Source organism: Bos indicus x Bos taurus, chromosome 22, assembly GCF_003369695.1.
Source record: "Bos indicus x Bos taurus breed Angus x Brahman F1 hybrid chromosome 22, Bos_hybrid_MaternalHap_v2.0, whole genome shotgun sequence".
Taxonomy (NCBI): Eukaryota; Metazoa; Chordata; class Mammalia; order Artiodactyla; family Bovidae; genus Bos; species Bos indicus x Bos taurus.
The window spans coordinates 44136977-44151225 of NC_040097.1; the positions used below are offsets into that span (position 1 = coordinate 44136977).

Consider the following 14249-nt stretch of genomic DNA (forward strand, 5'->3'; position numbering starts at 1 on the left):
TTTGGCATCTCCTCCCATTTCTAGGGGTCTCAACAGGAGAACCCCAAGTTGCCTGTCCTCCTGGGTGTGAGCAGGCCAGCTGCCAATGACACAGCGGACAGAAGCAGGGCAGGGCTCTCCTCTATCAGGGCTTCTGTAATACTCAGCGCGACGGCCACTGCACCTTCAAGGCCCTGCCACTGCCCACTGAGACGCACATGTCCATTGGAGGGTTTAAACTGTTGGAACTGTCCATCCCAGATGCTTCTTCAGAGAATCTAAATTGGGATCAGAGATTCTTCCTCTGTGTCTTTGAGCAGCAAGAGAGGACAGAGAATGACTGAGTCACAGTTTGTGCCCTCTCCCATCACTGGCCCAGCTGTGTATCTGGTTTTATATCTGGTTCCACTGAGTCCTGGGATTGTCCTGGGATAGAAGGGTTATAATGATTCTGACTCCATAGAAGATGCAAATGAAGCTCAGAAGGTTAAAAAATCCAGCCTAAGAGGGGCTGGCTCTGGAAACTTCCCCACACTTCCTCTCACTTCTACTCGGTGATCACAATTCCTATTTTTGGTTCTCATGATACAGCAAAATCAACTTTTTGTGTGCACTCTTTTTGAACATGTAATTGCAGCAGAGAAAAGAGTGCTGTCTCCTGGAAGTGTGAGGCTGCTCCCGTACATCAGTCATAGGAATAAATGATGTCACTGACTTGCTTTTTGGTCTTGGCAGACAGGAAACTGGTGAGATTTAAAGATCATCATGACCCTTTCGTGTGAGCGTTATGTCCTCCTTTGCCCCATCCTGCTCTTGATGTTCTATTTTTATTTCAACGACACTCTGCAGTATGTACTGGCCCAAAGGAGTGGGCGTGGTATCCTCTCAGGTATCACGATCAGTTTCCAGGCAGTAAGAGGGGAAAAGCCACAGTTTCTCCCACTCATGGGTTTGATGGTAGGAAAAGAGACAAGCAAAAGCGTGCCCTGCACCTTCCAATTCAGATCGGACACCAGCAACCCAAGAGTCAAACTGAAGATATGTCATGTTTATGACATGTCATGTCATGTCTGCATCTCAAAACCATCTGAAAACCCAGAGTGCTGAGACGGGGGTTTCACAGGAAACAAGCTTCTCAATTTGATTGCTACCGCAGGCCTGAAGCTGGGCTCCATCAGCTGTCCTCTATGCCCTTGTGTGTGAGTAGGTGGGACTCGAGTGGACTTTAGCTGAAATGCTCTGACGAGTTCAGTTTCAGGCTGGAGCCCCCGCTGGGTGCCACAGGACTGTTCCCTCCCCAGTCCCACACGTTTGCACAGAGCACAGTGCCAGCTGTAGGCTCCCGCATGTCACTGCACACTCTCCTTAGGGTGACAATGTAACGAAGCTGTTTCTGTTCCTGAGGGTGGAGGCCAGAGAGGTCAGCCACTGGTGGGTGGGTGGCCTTGATGTTCCTACCAAATAGATCTTGACTGAGAGGCAAAGATCTGTGCAGAAAGGGAAAGGGGAAAGGGATAAGTCACTGAAGTGAGGTCAGGCCGGGATGGCCACCTTCACTCCCATTTGACTGATGACGAAACAGGCTCAGCCAGGCCTCGGATGGGGGAAGGTGCCAGTTGGGGTGCAGGTGGGACCTTTAGAAGCTGTATATTCAGGAGCATCTCCTGCTGTGGTGGGCTGTCTGGGATCCCCTTCACCAGCAGGCCCGACTGGCCCAGTGCAAGGGGAACTGGAGCCACAGAAGAGCCACCTCTGGCCCTGTGCCTCATACATAGATGTTGTCATGAGGACGGCTTGGATGTGGCCCTTTGAGAAATATGAGACCCACACGAGGCAGTTGGTGGAGAGTGGGGTGTGCCAAGGGGCCATCTCCTCAGGCCAGAGAGGAGAAAAGAGGGCTCTGAGAGGCCCGGGGGCCCCTTCTTCCTAGGCTGTTCGCTTCTGCTCCATATCTTCCCAGGAATCAGTGTTCACTATTGGTGACTGTCCCTGTTGTCACTCTCTACAAGAAACTGTCACCCAGCACCTGAGGAAAGCAGTATATGACACGAGCAAAGACGTGGGAATCCGTGAATCCTGCTGGCAGGGCTGCCCTTGGGGAGGAACCTCGCTTCTGGGATCACAGTTGGGCCAGAAGGGCCTCTCCCTGATGGGATTGGCGTGGGGGCAGCGTGGTGCCTGAGGACCCCAGGTGGGGAGAAATAAAGTGTGTGACCTCTGGGGCCCCCCTATGGGGTGGCGTGAATTTCAGTTTGGGAAGAGGGCAATTCAGTTCGGGAAGATGAAAAAGTTTTGGATGGATGATGGTGATGGTTGGACAGCAGTGTAAATGCACTTTTCTTTTTTTAAACAATGTTTATTTATTTATTTGGCTGTGTCGAGTCTTAATTGTGGCATGCTGGCCCTTCATCGCAGACATGCTGGCTTCTCTCTAGCGGTGTCTAGTGTAAATGCAGTTAATGCCACTGAACTGTAAAATTATTAAGATGATAAATTTTACGTTTTATGTATTTTACCACAACTTAAAAAAACAAATGCAGTAAAACAACAACAAAAAATTGTAAATGATTCAGAGTTAGGTTAAATGAAAACAAAAAGACTCCAGCCTACATTCTTTACACCCAATATGTGGGCTGCTTAAGAGATAACCTGTGGGACTTCCTTGGTGGTCCAGTGGCTGGGACTCCATGCTCCCAACGCACAGGGCCCGGGTTCAATCCCTGGTCAGGGATCCCATGTGCTATAACTAAAATCCTGCATGCCACGACAAAAATTGAAGATCCCACATGACGCAACTGAGCCCCAGCACAGCTGAGTATTTTGTTTTAAGAAAAGAGATAACCCACTATTTTAAAAATATGATACCACCACCACCACCAATGAAGTTCCCGTGTTTTGAGCTAATCAGTTAACGTGTGCTGATTCCTCTTAGTCTCGTGGAAGCTGTCCAAAGCCAACACAGCTGGGAGGTGATGAAACTGGTGTCCCTGCCAAAACCTGGACTCTGAGCAGCTAAGCTCTGCTACTTCTTTATAAGATAAAAGATATCTTATAAGATGCTGTGCTGTGCTTAGTTTCTCAGTCGTGTTCAACTTTTTGTGACCCCATGTACTGTAGTCTGCCGGGCTCCTCCATCCATGGTGATTCTCCAGGCAAGAATATTGGAGTGGGTTGCCATGCCCTCCTCCTGTGGGTCTTCCCAACCCAGGGATCAAACCCAAGTCTCTCGCATTGCAGACGGATTCTTTACCATCTAAGCTACTAGGGAATCCCATGAATACTGGAATGGGTGGCCTATCCCTTCTCCAGGGGACCTTCCTGACCAGGAATTGAACTGGAGTCTCCTGCATTGCAGGTGGATTCTTTACCAGCTAAGCTAACTGGGAAGCCCATCTTATAAGAAAGTTCCATTTAAAGGAATAGTATGTCAGTGACAGTAAAGGAAACAAGGAAAAAGTCACCCATTATCCCTCATTCGGCCTTCAGGATACTTTTGTGCATTCCCTCTGGCCTTTCCTCACTTGCTCGCAAGCTGTTCCCTTTGTCCTGCTTTTCCTCCGGTGGGGCCACGCCCAGAGCCGAGCCACCTGCAGAGGGGAACAGGAGTGCTAAGGACAGTGCATTTGAGTGGTTCTGTCCTTGCTGGGTAAATAACAGTGAAACCAGCCCCAGGTTTGAATCCATCAGCTCTTTGGCTGGGAACAAACCATTTCACCCATCTGAGCCTCAATATGCTCAAAAGTAAAAGGCAGAGATAGCTGTCAGCCACCAGAGATGGTTGAGAACATCAGATAAATCTGCACGGCCTTCCGTGTGCAGTGCCGTGAATTTAGGCATTATTATTGTTCTAGTCCCAGAGCGCCTGTGTGAGAAGTTTGGTTCCGTAGCAATGATTGGTTTTATTTATAGAGAGACACAGTTTGTGTGCCTGCTCAGTCATGTCAGATTCTTTGCGACACCATGGACTGTAGCCTAGCCTAGAATTCTCTATCCATGGAATTCTCCTAGGCAAGAATACTGGAGTGGGTTGCCATTTCCTCCTGCCAGGGGATCTTCCAGACCCAGGGATCAAACCTGAGTCTCCTACATTGGCAGGCAGACTCTTATCGCTGAGCCGCCCTGGGGAGCCCCAGGACACAGTTTACCTGTTGGAATAAATGCTCCTGCAGACCCAAAGGCTGGAGGTGTTTCGTTGAAGCCCCACCCGCTGCCCATGTGAGAACGAGCGAGTGGCCAGTCTTCCCCACACTTTGGGGCGCTCTGTTTTTTTTGGTTCTCAAAAACATATGGGTCCACCTCTCACCACCAGGAGTTGAAGGGCCTTGAACGCAGGGCTGTAGAATTAGGATTTGGTCTGGGAGGCAGTGGGGGGTGGGGGGTGTCAGAGGGTTCATGTGCGGAGTAGTGTGTTTTATCCTGTAAGTGGGGAGTCAGATGGGCTCTAAGCAGGGAAGTGGCGGGGCCAGGAAGGTGTCTCAGTAAGATGAGACCTGGGGAGGGCTCTGGAGGCCACTGGAGCTGGAGGCCGGACCAACCTGAGAGGACGGCAGTGCTGGGGGAGGGGAGAGGAAGCCGGTTCTTAGGAGCAGGCTCTGTGGAAGCTGGTGGAAACACACCCTCCAGCACCTTTGGGGTTTCCCAAATCACTGCAGAGAGGAAGTGATTACTCTCAAAAGGCAGCTGACCTCCACCCAGGCTCCTTTAGCTGGTCCTGCCTACTCAGGCTGTGTGATCTCCGACAAGCCACTTAACCTGCTCAGGCCTCAGAGTCTTCATCTCCAGCAGGATGCACTGAAGGACCTTGGGAGGATTTCATGCTTGCAGAACTGGGGCTGACCAGACGTCATGGCTCGCAGTTGACGTGGCTGCTATTTTCAGGCTTCCCATCTCTAAAACAGGGAAAGATGCACGTGTCTGCACTGCTCATGGAAGGGGAAGCTGGAAGACGGGCAGTACTTTTATACTTAGGGGCTCAACTAGGGACTCAGTGGTTCCCCGATGTGTTCAGGGAACCTCATGGTCTACAGAGCCCTTTCATGTATGCGTTCTCATTCCCTCTTCCTGACAGCCCTGTGAGGGAAGCAAGCAGATGTTATCATGACTATCACTTCTGTCTCATAGGTAAGGAAACAGGCTCGGAGAGAGAAGGAAAGTGACTTATCAAAGGTCACACAGCTGGTAGGATTGGAAGTCAGGTGGGTCTGACTCAGAGTGCCTGAGATGGACGGTCGCAGAGATTGTCGGGTCCAAGCGCTATACATTACACGCGGGGAGGCCAAGGCCCAGAGAGGGAAACAACTTTCAGGGGCACATGAATCTGAAGCCAAGCCCAGACTCTGAACCAAGTCTCTAGATTTCTCCATCCAACCTCTCGATGGCTAACCCACTTCACTGAATGATAATAGCTTTCTTTCTTCCTACCTCATTTCAGGGAAACCAGTTCTTGAAGTCAAGTCTTCCATCCCAGACTTCTCGGACACTGTGAAGCCAGGAAAGCCTTTGGCAGCTTCTGTAAGAAACACTGAGGATAAGCAAGAAACGGGGCAGCCTGTGAGGCCACCCACCTTTCCAGGCTCAGGTAGTTTTAATTAAACTTAATTTTTTAATTTAAAGGAGATTTATTTAAGGAACTGTTTTATCTATGAGGATATTTAGCTCAGAGTATAATAGCAAAAAAATGGAAACAACGAGTGTGGGTGGCCAAATTAATCACAGATGGCGGTAACAGTAAAATCCTGCTAACAGTGACATAGGGATGAATATACACGGGCTTCCCTGGTGGCTCAGATGGTAAAGAACCTGCTTGCAACGTGGGGGACCTGGGTTCGATCCTTGACTTAGGAAGATCCCCTGGAGGAGGGCATGGCAACCCACTCCAGTATTCTTGCCTAGAGAATTCCCATGGACAGAGGAACCTTGTGGGCCACTGTCCATAGGGTTGCAAAGAATTGGACATGACTGAGCAACTAAGCACAACAGAGCACGTGTATATACACGTGGAAATATGCTCGTGATACGCTGAGGTTAAAAATGTCAGATGACAGAAGGATATATGCCATCTATTACCTTTTTTTGTTTGTTTGGCCTCACTGCACAGCATGTGGGATCTTAGCTCCCCAACCAGGGGTTGAACCCTGAATTGGCAGAGCACCTGGGAAGTCCCGCATTTTTGTAAAAAGGAAAAAGAAACTCAGTAACAGAGGGCTTTGTATGTGTTACACACTGTTCTAAATTTATCCTTCAAAGATGTTGACCTTTTTAACCTTCAACAGACTGTAGGAGTTTGGTATTATTTTTCTCCCCATTTCACAGATGAGGAAACTGAAGCACAGAGAGGTTTTCATCATGTGTGGTAAGGAATCATACACCTTGGAGTTGCCACCATGTAAATGCTTATTAAACGTTAGCTGATCTTAGGAACATTCCAAGCACCCCAGCTAGGTTGAGTCTGGAAAGTTAATTCTAGGCCGAGTAGTCTGAATTATTTCCTATAGCCTATCATGTTCATATGCTATGGGCCCAGGTATTTTACCTTTGGTTCCCCAAGACCCAGCACAGGCTCCGGGCAGGGAGCCTACTGACCTCTTCATCTGCCATCCTCAGGCCCCTGGCCCTTGCAGCCATGTTGGGGGTTGCCAAGGGGCGCTGCCTGCCCCATAGCCGTCCTCCCCTCTGCCTGGTAGAGATCTGCTGCTTTGTTCTGTGGAGTTTGAGTATGGAGCGTGAAAGTGACTTGCTCAAGATCATGTGGGTAGGAAGTAGCATCTGAGCCATGTGATTTGAACGCTCATGTCCCCAGCCACTACACACACCACTGACCCAAAGCTTCTCAGCCCGCTTCAGTTGTCTCCACCTCCTTGTCCCCTGGGGAAGGACTCAGCCAGCAGGTGACTTCCCCAGGGGACCCGTTCTTCATGCCATCCTTCCCACGTCTCCCCCGGAGTCCCACCCACCTTCTGTTTTTCTGCAGTCTCCTGAGTAGAGAGCCGGAGACCCCAAATCCACGAAACCTCCCAAAGTCATTGATGTGGCCCCCGAAGCCAGGGTCAGTGTCGGCTGAGAGGAGCAGGCATGGGCTTTTGCATCTGGCAGACTAATATTTGAATCCCAGCTCTGTCCTCATTATCAGGAGACTGACTACTTTAGCCTCTCTGTACCTCATTTTCTTCATCTAAGAAATGGGCATAATAATAGAAACCATATCATCCTGTGTGGGAAGTAATTATACACCTTGGGGTTACCACCATGTAGATGCTCATTAAGCATTAGCTGATCTTAGGAATGTTCCAGACACCCCAGCTAGGTTGAGTCTGAAAAGTTAATTGTAGTCCAAGTAGTCTGAATTATTTCCTACAGCTAAAGAGTTTTTTTGTTAAGGGCAGAACTCTGATCAGTGATTAAAGATAAGGGGATATGGTCCTAAAGCTCATTTGACAGTGGTTGGTAGCCAAAGGGAAGGAAACTAATAAAATAGGGAGATTCTAGGGGAGTGCGGGTGAGGCTAGAGAAGATTACTGATAAGCAGCTTCTTTGGAGGTTCCTAAGCTCAGCTGCTGTGAAAACAAGCACCGTGTGTCTCTGCCAGCCTTCGCACCCTTTGCTTTCTTGAATGGCACCTGGAAGGACATGTTCTTAGACAAGTCAGGACCATAACTATCTGTAGACAGAGACAGGAAGTCTATTGTCTGTCTTTGCCCAAGCTGAAAATATGGGTGTGATCATCAATTTCCTCAAACAACCCAAAGCCAGTCTTCTCTTGGGAAAACCCCAAGGTTCTATTGGGCCCCAAAGTTCCAGCTGTTTCTCTCATAGGAGTGGAGAAGGTGGAGGCAAAGGTAGCTGGGGAGGAGGACTGACAGGTGGGAACGGTGCCTACTGGCAGTCACTGAATCGGCTTGACACCCTAGGGCGGAGGGCTCTTGGTAGCTAGGGAAGGAGGCATAACCTGTCAAAACTCTATGGCTGACCAAGCGGCGGGAGTGGGATTCAGCTCATGTGAATTGTTCCAGAGTTCACATCTTAACCTCTGTATCTCCTGATCCGCTGGCAGTAGGTAGGGAGGAAGTAGGGAGAAACATGGAGAAGGAAAATACACAAGCAGATGAGCCATGGACAAGTTCTCAGTACCTCCTTAAACAGATACTCAAAGCTAGATTTCAGATAAAAGGGCACTGAGCGGCTGAAATAACTGTCACAAAGCCTTACCTATAGGAGAGGCATCGGCTGTTCATCAGAACTGATTTGCTCTCATTCTATATGTAGTTTTACCAGCCTTGGTACCCCATATATACCAGAGGCTGGTCTTTGTGCTTTATGCCATCTTTTAATCTGGAAAAGAACTCTACACAGAATGGACTATTACTGTTTTCTTTTGTTGTTGTTTCTTCATTTTTACATTTGAGAAAGCTAAAATGAGGCACAACTCACCCAAGTTCAAATCTTTAGTAATGACAGAGCCAGGACTGGAGCTCAGTTCTGTCTGCTACCAAGAAAGAGATAGGGAAGCTGTAGATGCTGATGCACTGCCTGCCACATGGCAGGATCCAGAAAACTCCAAAATGAGATACAGCACTCTGCCTGCAGTGATGCAACTCAGCAGGACAAGATTTTGGTGTATTCTGCTTGAGAAAGCAAAAAATCTTCTAGAAAGATTTCTGTGGGAAATGGCACACGAAAGTTGAACTCTAGTGTTTTGGAAATGACATTTGTGTAGACCAGTGTCTTCCATGAGTGTTTCCAAAGAAGGCAAAGGCTTGTTCTTACCTGGTTTCTCAGCCTTGCAGCACTGGCCCACATTCCACTCCCTTTCCCTCCACTCTCCAAACCAGAGAGACAAACAGACTGAACCACCCTCAGTAGCTCTCCTGTGTCACAAGAGCAGACCTCAGCGATCTCCCTACACTGAGAGGCTTGGTGCAGCCCCCAGAGCAAACCCCAGGTATCAGACCAGAGAATCGTGGCTGTGTGAGGCCAGTGCAGACCTTGGTATTGCTGGGCAGTGGGAGAGGGTGAGGGACCATGTGTGCAGCCTAGTGCGGCCACCCTGGGGTGGGGGGAGCGGATTGTGCAGAAATGCAGGAAAGAAGCAGCGGGGGAGTTGAGTTGGCCTAGAGCAGCTGTCCCCAGAGTGCAGAGCCTCTGCCCACCAGTGTGCATGGAACACAGGTATTAGAGTGTGTGTTACATGCACAAAAGACTAGGGATTCAATGCTGAATACTCAAGATGTGAATTAGAGCAGAGTGAAAGAAAACATCGTGGGGCAGCACGGACGCATGACCCACACCTAGGAGGTGGACGACTATGACCACTGGGACTCAGGCCAAGGAAGGGCACTGAGCCGAGCCCAAGAGATGGCGGGGTGACAGTGGGGGCCTCTGAAGATGCAGCAGCTGTGGGTGGAGCACCCACCCAGGGAGCCTCCCCTCTGCATCCAGGCACCAGGGGTGGGGGCAGCTGTGGCAAGCTCAGCCTGGGGGCAGATGCACAGAGGGATCTGAATGAGCAGCTGGTCTTTGGTCAGTTATACTGCCAGCAGCTGGTCTGCAATGTGTTGCTGGTTTTACTTAATTTGTTTTACCTTTTTATTTTTTTTAATTGAAGTATAGTTGATTTACAATGTTGTATTGGTTTCAGGTATACCGCAGAGTTATTTAGTTATACAAACATATATATCTATTCTTTTTTTTTCAGGTTATTTTCCCTTATAGCTTATTACAGAATATTGAGTATAATTCTCTGTGCTATATAGTAGGTCCTTGTTGGTTATCTGTTCTGTATATAGTAGTGTGTATCTGTTAAACCAAGCTCCTAATTTATCTCTCCCTCAACCTTTTCCCTTTTCCCTTTCATTTTTTTTTTAGTGGCTGAGTAAAAATAGCCCATCTTCTTTATTCGTTTATTCTGGTTTTATTTTTTCCTTTTTATTGGCCGAAAGTTTAATATCTATGCCTGAGCTATAGCTCTTATTCCGAAGCTCAGTTTAAGCTGCAGTGCCCTGAGGGACAGAGAGGGTATGTGTGACTGTGTGTACACCTGTGTATTTTGGGGAGGGGTGTTTATTGTTACTACCCCCATTCTGGGGGTCTCTGGTGCAGTGTGGGTATACCAACATGGTACCTTCTCAAGTGTAGTCCTTTCAAATATAGCCAGTGCTGGAAAATATGGGGGAAAAAAAGAAAACAAAAGACAAACAAAAACTCTAGAAGCAGCAGAAAACTCAGGGAGAGAGGCTTACTTAGGGTGGCCCCTCTCCTCAGAGAATGAAAGTGCCTCAGACTTTGTATCAGGTGAGTTTTGTTTTATTAGCTGCCTGGGTAAATAGTTTTGAAAAGCTGGTTCTAGTTTCACCATGGTGCTGTTTTCAGTCTTCTGAGTTAATTTTTATGGCCAAAGTTCCACATTAATCACTCCTTTGCTGGTAATGTAAGCCAGACATACTTGAAGCAGGTAGATTAGGTCCACAACACTGGGGCCAAAGTCAGGTTCCCTTGGGAGGGCCGGCCTCCTGTTACACAGAGGCCAGGCCTGCGGGAGGACCACTTGGGTATTGCCAGAGGATGGCATCTGAAGCTCTGGCTTCTGGCCAAGGTCCACTTTCACGTGTCTCTTGTGAATCTTCTCCATTCACTAAGGGCGTGAAAGCACAAACTCTGGAGCCACTGACTGGGTGTCTTTGGAAAGGTGGGGTCACCTCTGTGTGCCTTAGTTTCACCACCTGTAAAGAGTAGATGATGCGTCTGTCTCCTGCAACTGTTGTGAGGGTGAAATGAATTAGGTCAGGGAAGGGCTGGGAACAGAGCCCGGCATACTCTCAGTGTGTGTTAACTGAGCGTGCCTGGAATGCTTACCACAGCCTGGGCTTTCCTGCTGTGGCTTTACCTCCTCATGGGCTGGTTCCTCGGCCTTGGTGCCTTCCCTCCCTCACAGCTACTTGTTGCAAATGTTTCATCTTGGAGGTCCAGGTCAAGTGTTCCTTCCTCTGTGAAACCTTCCTTGATCTCTAACTCACTGAGGCAGACCTCTCTTGCCTCTCCCCTGGGAGGCTGGTTGTTGCCATTCCTGCCACATGGAGGTTTCTAGAAGTCAGGCTCTGTAACTGATTCACTTGTGTCCTTCTCAGCTGCTTTAGAGGGAGGTGGGTTAGGGCTGGGAGTCAGAAGGCACAGGGAGCTCCCTTTGAAGGCTGACTTTGCCACTTCCATCAGTGTGGCCCTGGGCAGCCAGCCGCCTCCAGCGCCTCCTTTCCGCCACCTGTCACAGGGGACTTTGTATAGGACCAACCCACAGGGCTGTGAGAAGTCTTCCACAGGGTAACATGTGAGCAGCCTGTGGGCTAGCGCCTGGCTGTCAGGAAATGGCTGACGTCATGATCGACAGTGTCACTGGCGTGAATGAGACACTGGCCGGGTCGGGAGACCAGCCAGGGACCCCTCCCACCTTCCTCCAGCATCCGAGGCCTGATCCACTGTCTCTCCTTTTCAGGACCTGCTGCAGTCAGAGTCAGCCTCCCAGCCCCTCCTGAAGATGCCTCTTCTTCCTTAAAAACCAACCAGACTGCCTCAGCTGATTCAAAGGTAAACCCTCCACCCTGAGTGTAACCCCTGGCTTTGACTGTCTTTCTAAAATGCAATGTGTTTATTCCCTGAGACCAGTTTGGGGGTTAGGGGTCCGAGTGAAGAGGCGAACCCCATCGAATTACTCTGAGCTTCTAAGACTCTTAAGTGCCAACCCTCAATAAAACAGGAGAGAGGGTCGGGGAGAGAGTGAGCTTTAGTTTTTAATGAGCTTTTCCATTATTTGTGTTTAAATGAGAGCTGATAATTGGCATCCTCCTCACCCCCCGAAATATCTTGGTGGCAGTAGTCATTTGCTTAGAACATGCCTTCCCTCCAACCTTTTTTCAACACAAAATATATCTGATTTATTCTGAATTTTTAATGATTTGGGTCCAGGGTCACTAGTGACTTCTGTGAATCTGAAGCACTTTTTGCCTTTCTAGGCTCTTTCTTTCATTTAAAAATGTTTTTTAAAATCATATTTTATGATTGCAATGGTTTTAAAGATGAACATAATCCAAGTTGGATTAAAAATTTCAACATTTTCTTTGAGGTGAAAAGTACATTTTTATTCTTTAGACTTTGAAAGAAATTATGTTAAGACATTTTTGTGGGCCCTTAAAAGTGTCTTGGTGTCTGGCAGGGAAGCCAGTGCTACACAGATCTGGTCAGTGGAGCTCTTCCATAAATGGGACTATCACTTAAGCAAGGTGATTTATATTTTAATAATTAATCATTTCAAAGACAACTGAATAATTGGGAGAATAATCATGAAGTAATGTTAAAAGAAAACACGAGAAATCAAAACAATGTGTGTGACATGATCTCAGTTTTTATTTATTTATCCTTTATTTTTCTTCTTTTTTTGGCTGAACCGCAGCTTCTGGGATCTTTAGTTCCCAGACTAGAGATTAAACCCATGAACCCTGAAGTTGAAGTATATGGTCCTAGCTGCTGGACTTCTAAGGAATTCCCACAATCCCAATTTAAAAAAGAAATCCTCATATATCTAACTGGCAAGAAGAGGATAATGGGATCATGCATAATTAGCCCCCGACTCTAATTCTTTAAAACTGTTTGTGAGAGCCTGCTATGCTGTGCTGTGCATGCAGGCTCAGTCGTGTTGGACTCTTTTATGACCCTGTGGACTGCAGTCCGCCAGGCTCCTCTGTGCATGGGATTTCCCAGGCGAGAATACTGGAGTGGGTTGCCATTTCCTACTCCAGGGGATCTACCCAACCCAGGAATTGAACCACATCTCCTGCATTGGCTAGTGGGTTCCTTACCACTGTGCCACCTGGGAGTTCCTTATAAAAGCATATATAACTTTAAAAAATGGAAATTTATGTCTACCTATTTTAAGGAGGGCCGCTTTTCTTAGACTTACATAGGTTATGTGGACCTGTATCCTGCTTCTCAGCATGTATACCATGTGTAGGACCAGGGGCACCAGCCCAGCCACTGACCTGGAGTGGAATCTGACTTCAGTTGTTTGACCCTTTGTAAACTGAAAATAAAAAATAAAGGAAACATTGACCGTGGGCTGGGAATACTCACATTGTAGTTAATCTATAGGTAGAAAGGTAATGTTACCTTTCAGGGTACTATGATTATCTTCGTTTTTGCTGATGAGGCAGTGAAGGCTCAGAGAGGTTAAGTAACTTGTCCAAAGTCACAGAGCAGGTTAGAAGTGGAGCTGGGATCTGTCCTTTTTGTATTCCTCCTCACTGGATGAGATGATCCCATTCACCCCTCAGCTCTGCTGTTCTGAGATTCCCTGAGGTAGTAGGGAAAATAATACTTTCCATATTAATCTCTGTCTCTTCTCTATGAATTTCCAGGATTTCAGTGCCTCCATTCCTAAGCAAGAGACACTTTCAAGCCTGGCTGGAGATGACCTTTTCTGGAGTGAGGTAGATGTGATCCAGGCAACTGATAATTTCAACCCAAGCCACAAAATCAGTGAGGGGACCTTTGCCGACGTCTACAAGGGGCAAAAGCGTGGCACACCGTTTATCTTCAAGAAGCTCAGAGAGGTAGGCACTTCTTGGTTTCCAGTAAGAGGTGGAGGCTGCATGGTGAGGCTGGATTTTCATGTTTCAATGTCTTTTCCCACAGATGGCCTGTTCAGGTCCAGGATCAGTGGAAAAATTCTTCCAGGCAGAGGTGCAAATTTGTCGTAGGTAAGTCTCCTCTTTGGAAAATACTTTGTTTGATAGTGATGACAGCTAACCTGTATATAGTGCTTCCTATGTGGCAACATGTTTTAAGCATTTTCTTTATGTAATCCTCATAAGAACCCTGTAACATGGCTACTATTATAACATTATTTTACACATGGACACATTGTGGCACAGAGATGTTAAGTGTTTTGTCCAAGATCACACAGCTAGTATGTGGCAGAGCTGGAATTTGGTTGGTTGATCTGACTCCTTCCATGCTTTTTCTCTGTAGCCACTGTATGCATGGATTAGAATTATAAAAGAACCTCGGCTCACTTGGCTCAACTCCTTCCTTCCAGTCGGGAAAGAATCTGTTTCTGTCCCATTTTTTGAGATGGACAGAAATGTACTGATTCCAACTCTAAAAGCAAATGATGACCCACAGGCTTAGCCTGGCCTAGCTCTATTTTAATGGCCTGAGAGCTAGGAATAGTTTTTACATTCTTAAAGGGTTAAACAAATAAAAAGAAGATAATTTCATGACACATGAAA

General features: G+C 47.6%; 1 protein-coding gene across 2 annotated transcripts in view; it reads left to right on the forward strand.

Annotated features, from left to right (window-relative positions):
- Window positions 1-14249, forward strand: part of IRAK2 (interleukin 1 receptor associated kinase 2) — a 64962-nt gene that overhangs the window by 32935 nt on the left and 17778 nt on the right. For both annotated transcript variants that reach the window (XM_027523546.1, XM_027523545.1), the window contains exons 3-6: window positions 5411-5557; window positions 11462-11553; window positions 13377-13571; window positions 13654-13718. In XM_027523546.1, the coding sequence (XP_027379347.1) occupies window positions 5411-5557; window positions 11462-11553; window positions 13377-13571; window positions 13654-13718 (499 nt within the window). The remainder of the gene's footprint in view (window positions 1-5410; window positions 5558-11461; window positions 11554-13376; window positions 13572-13653; window positions 13719-14249) is intronic.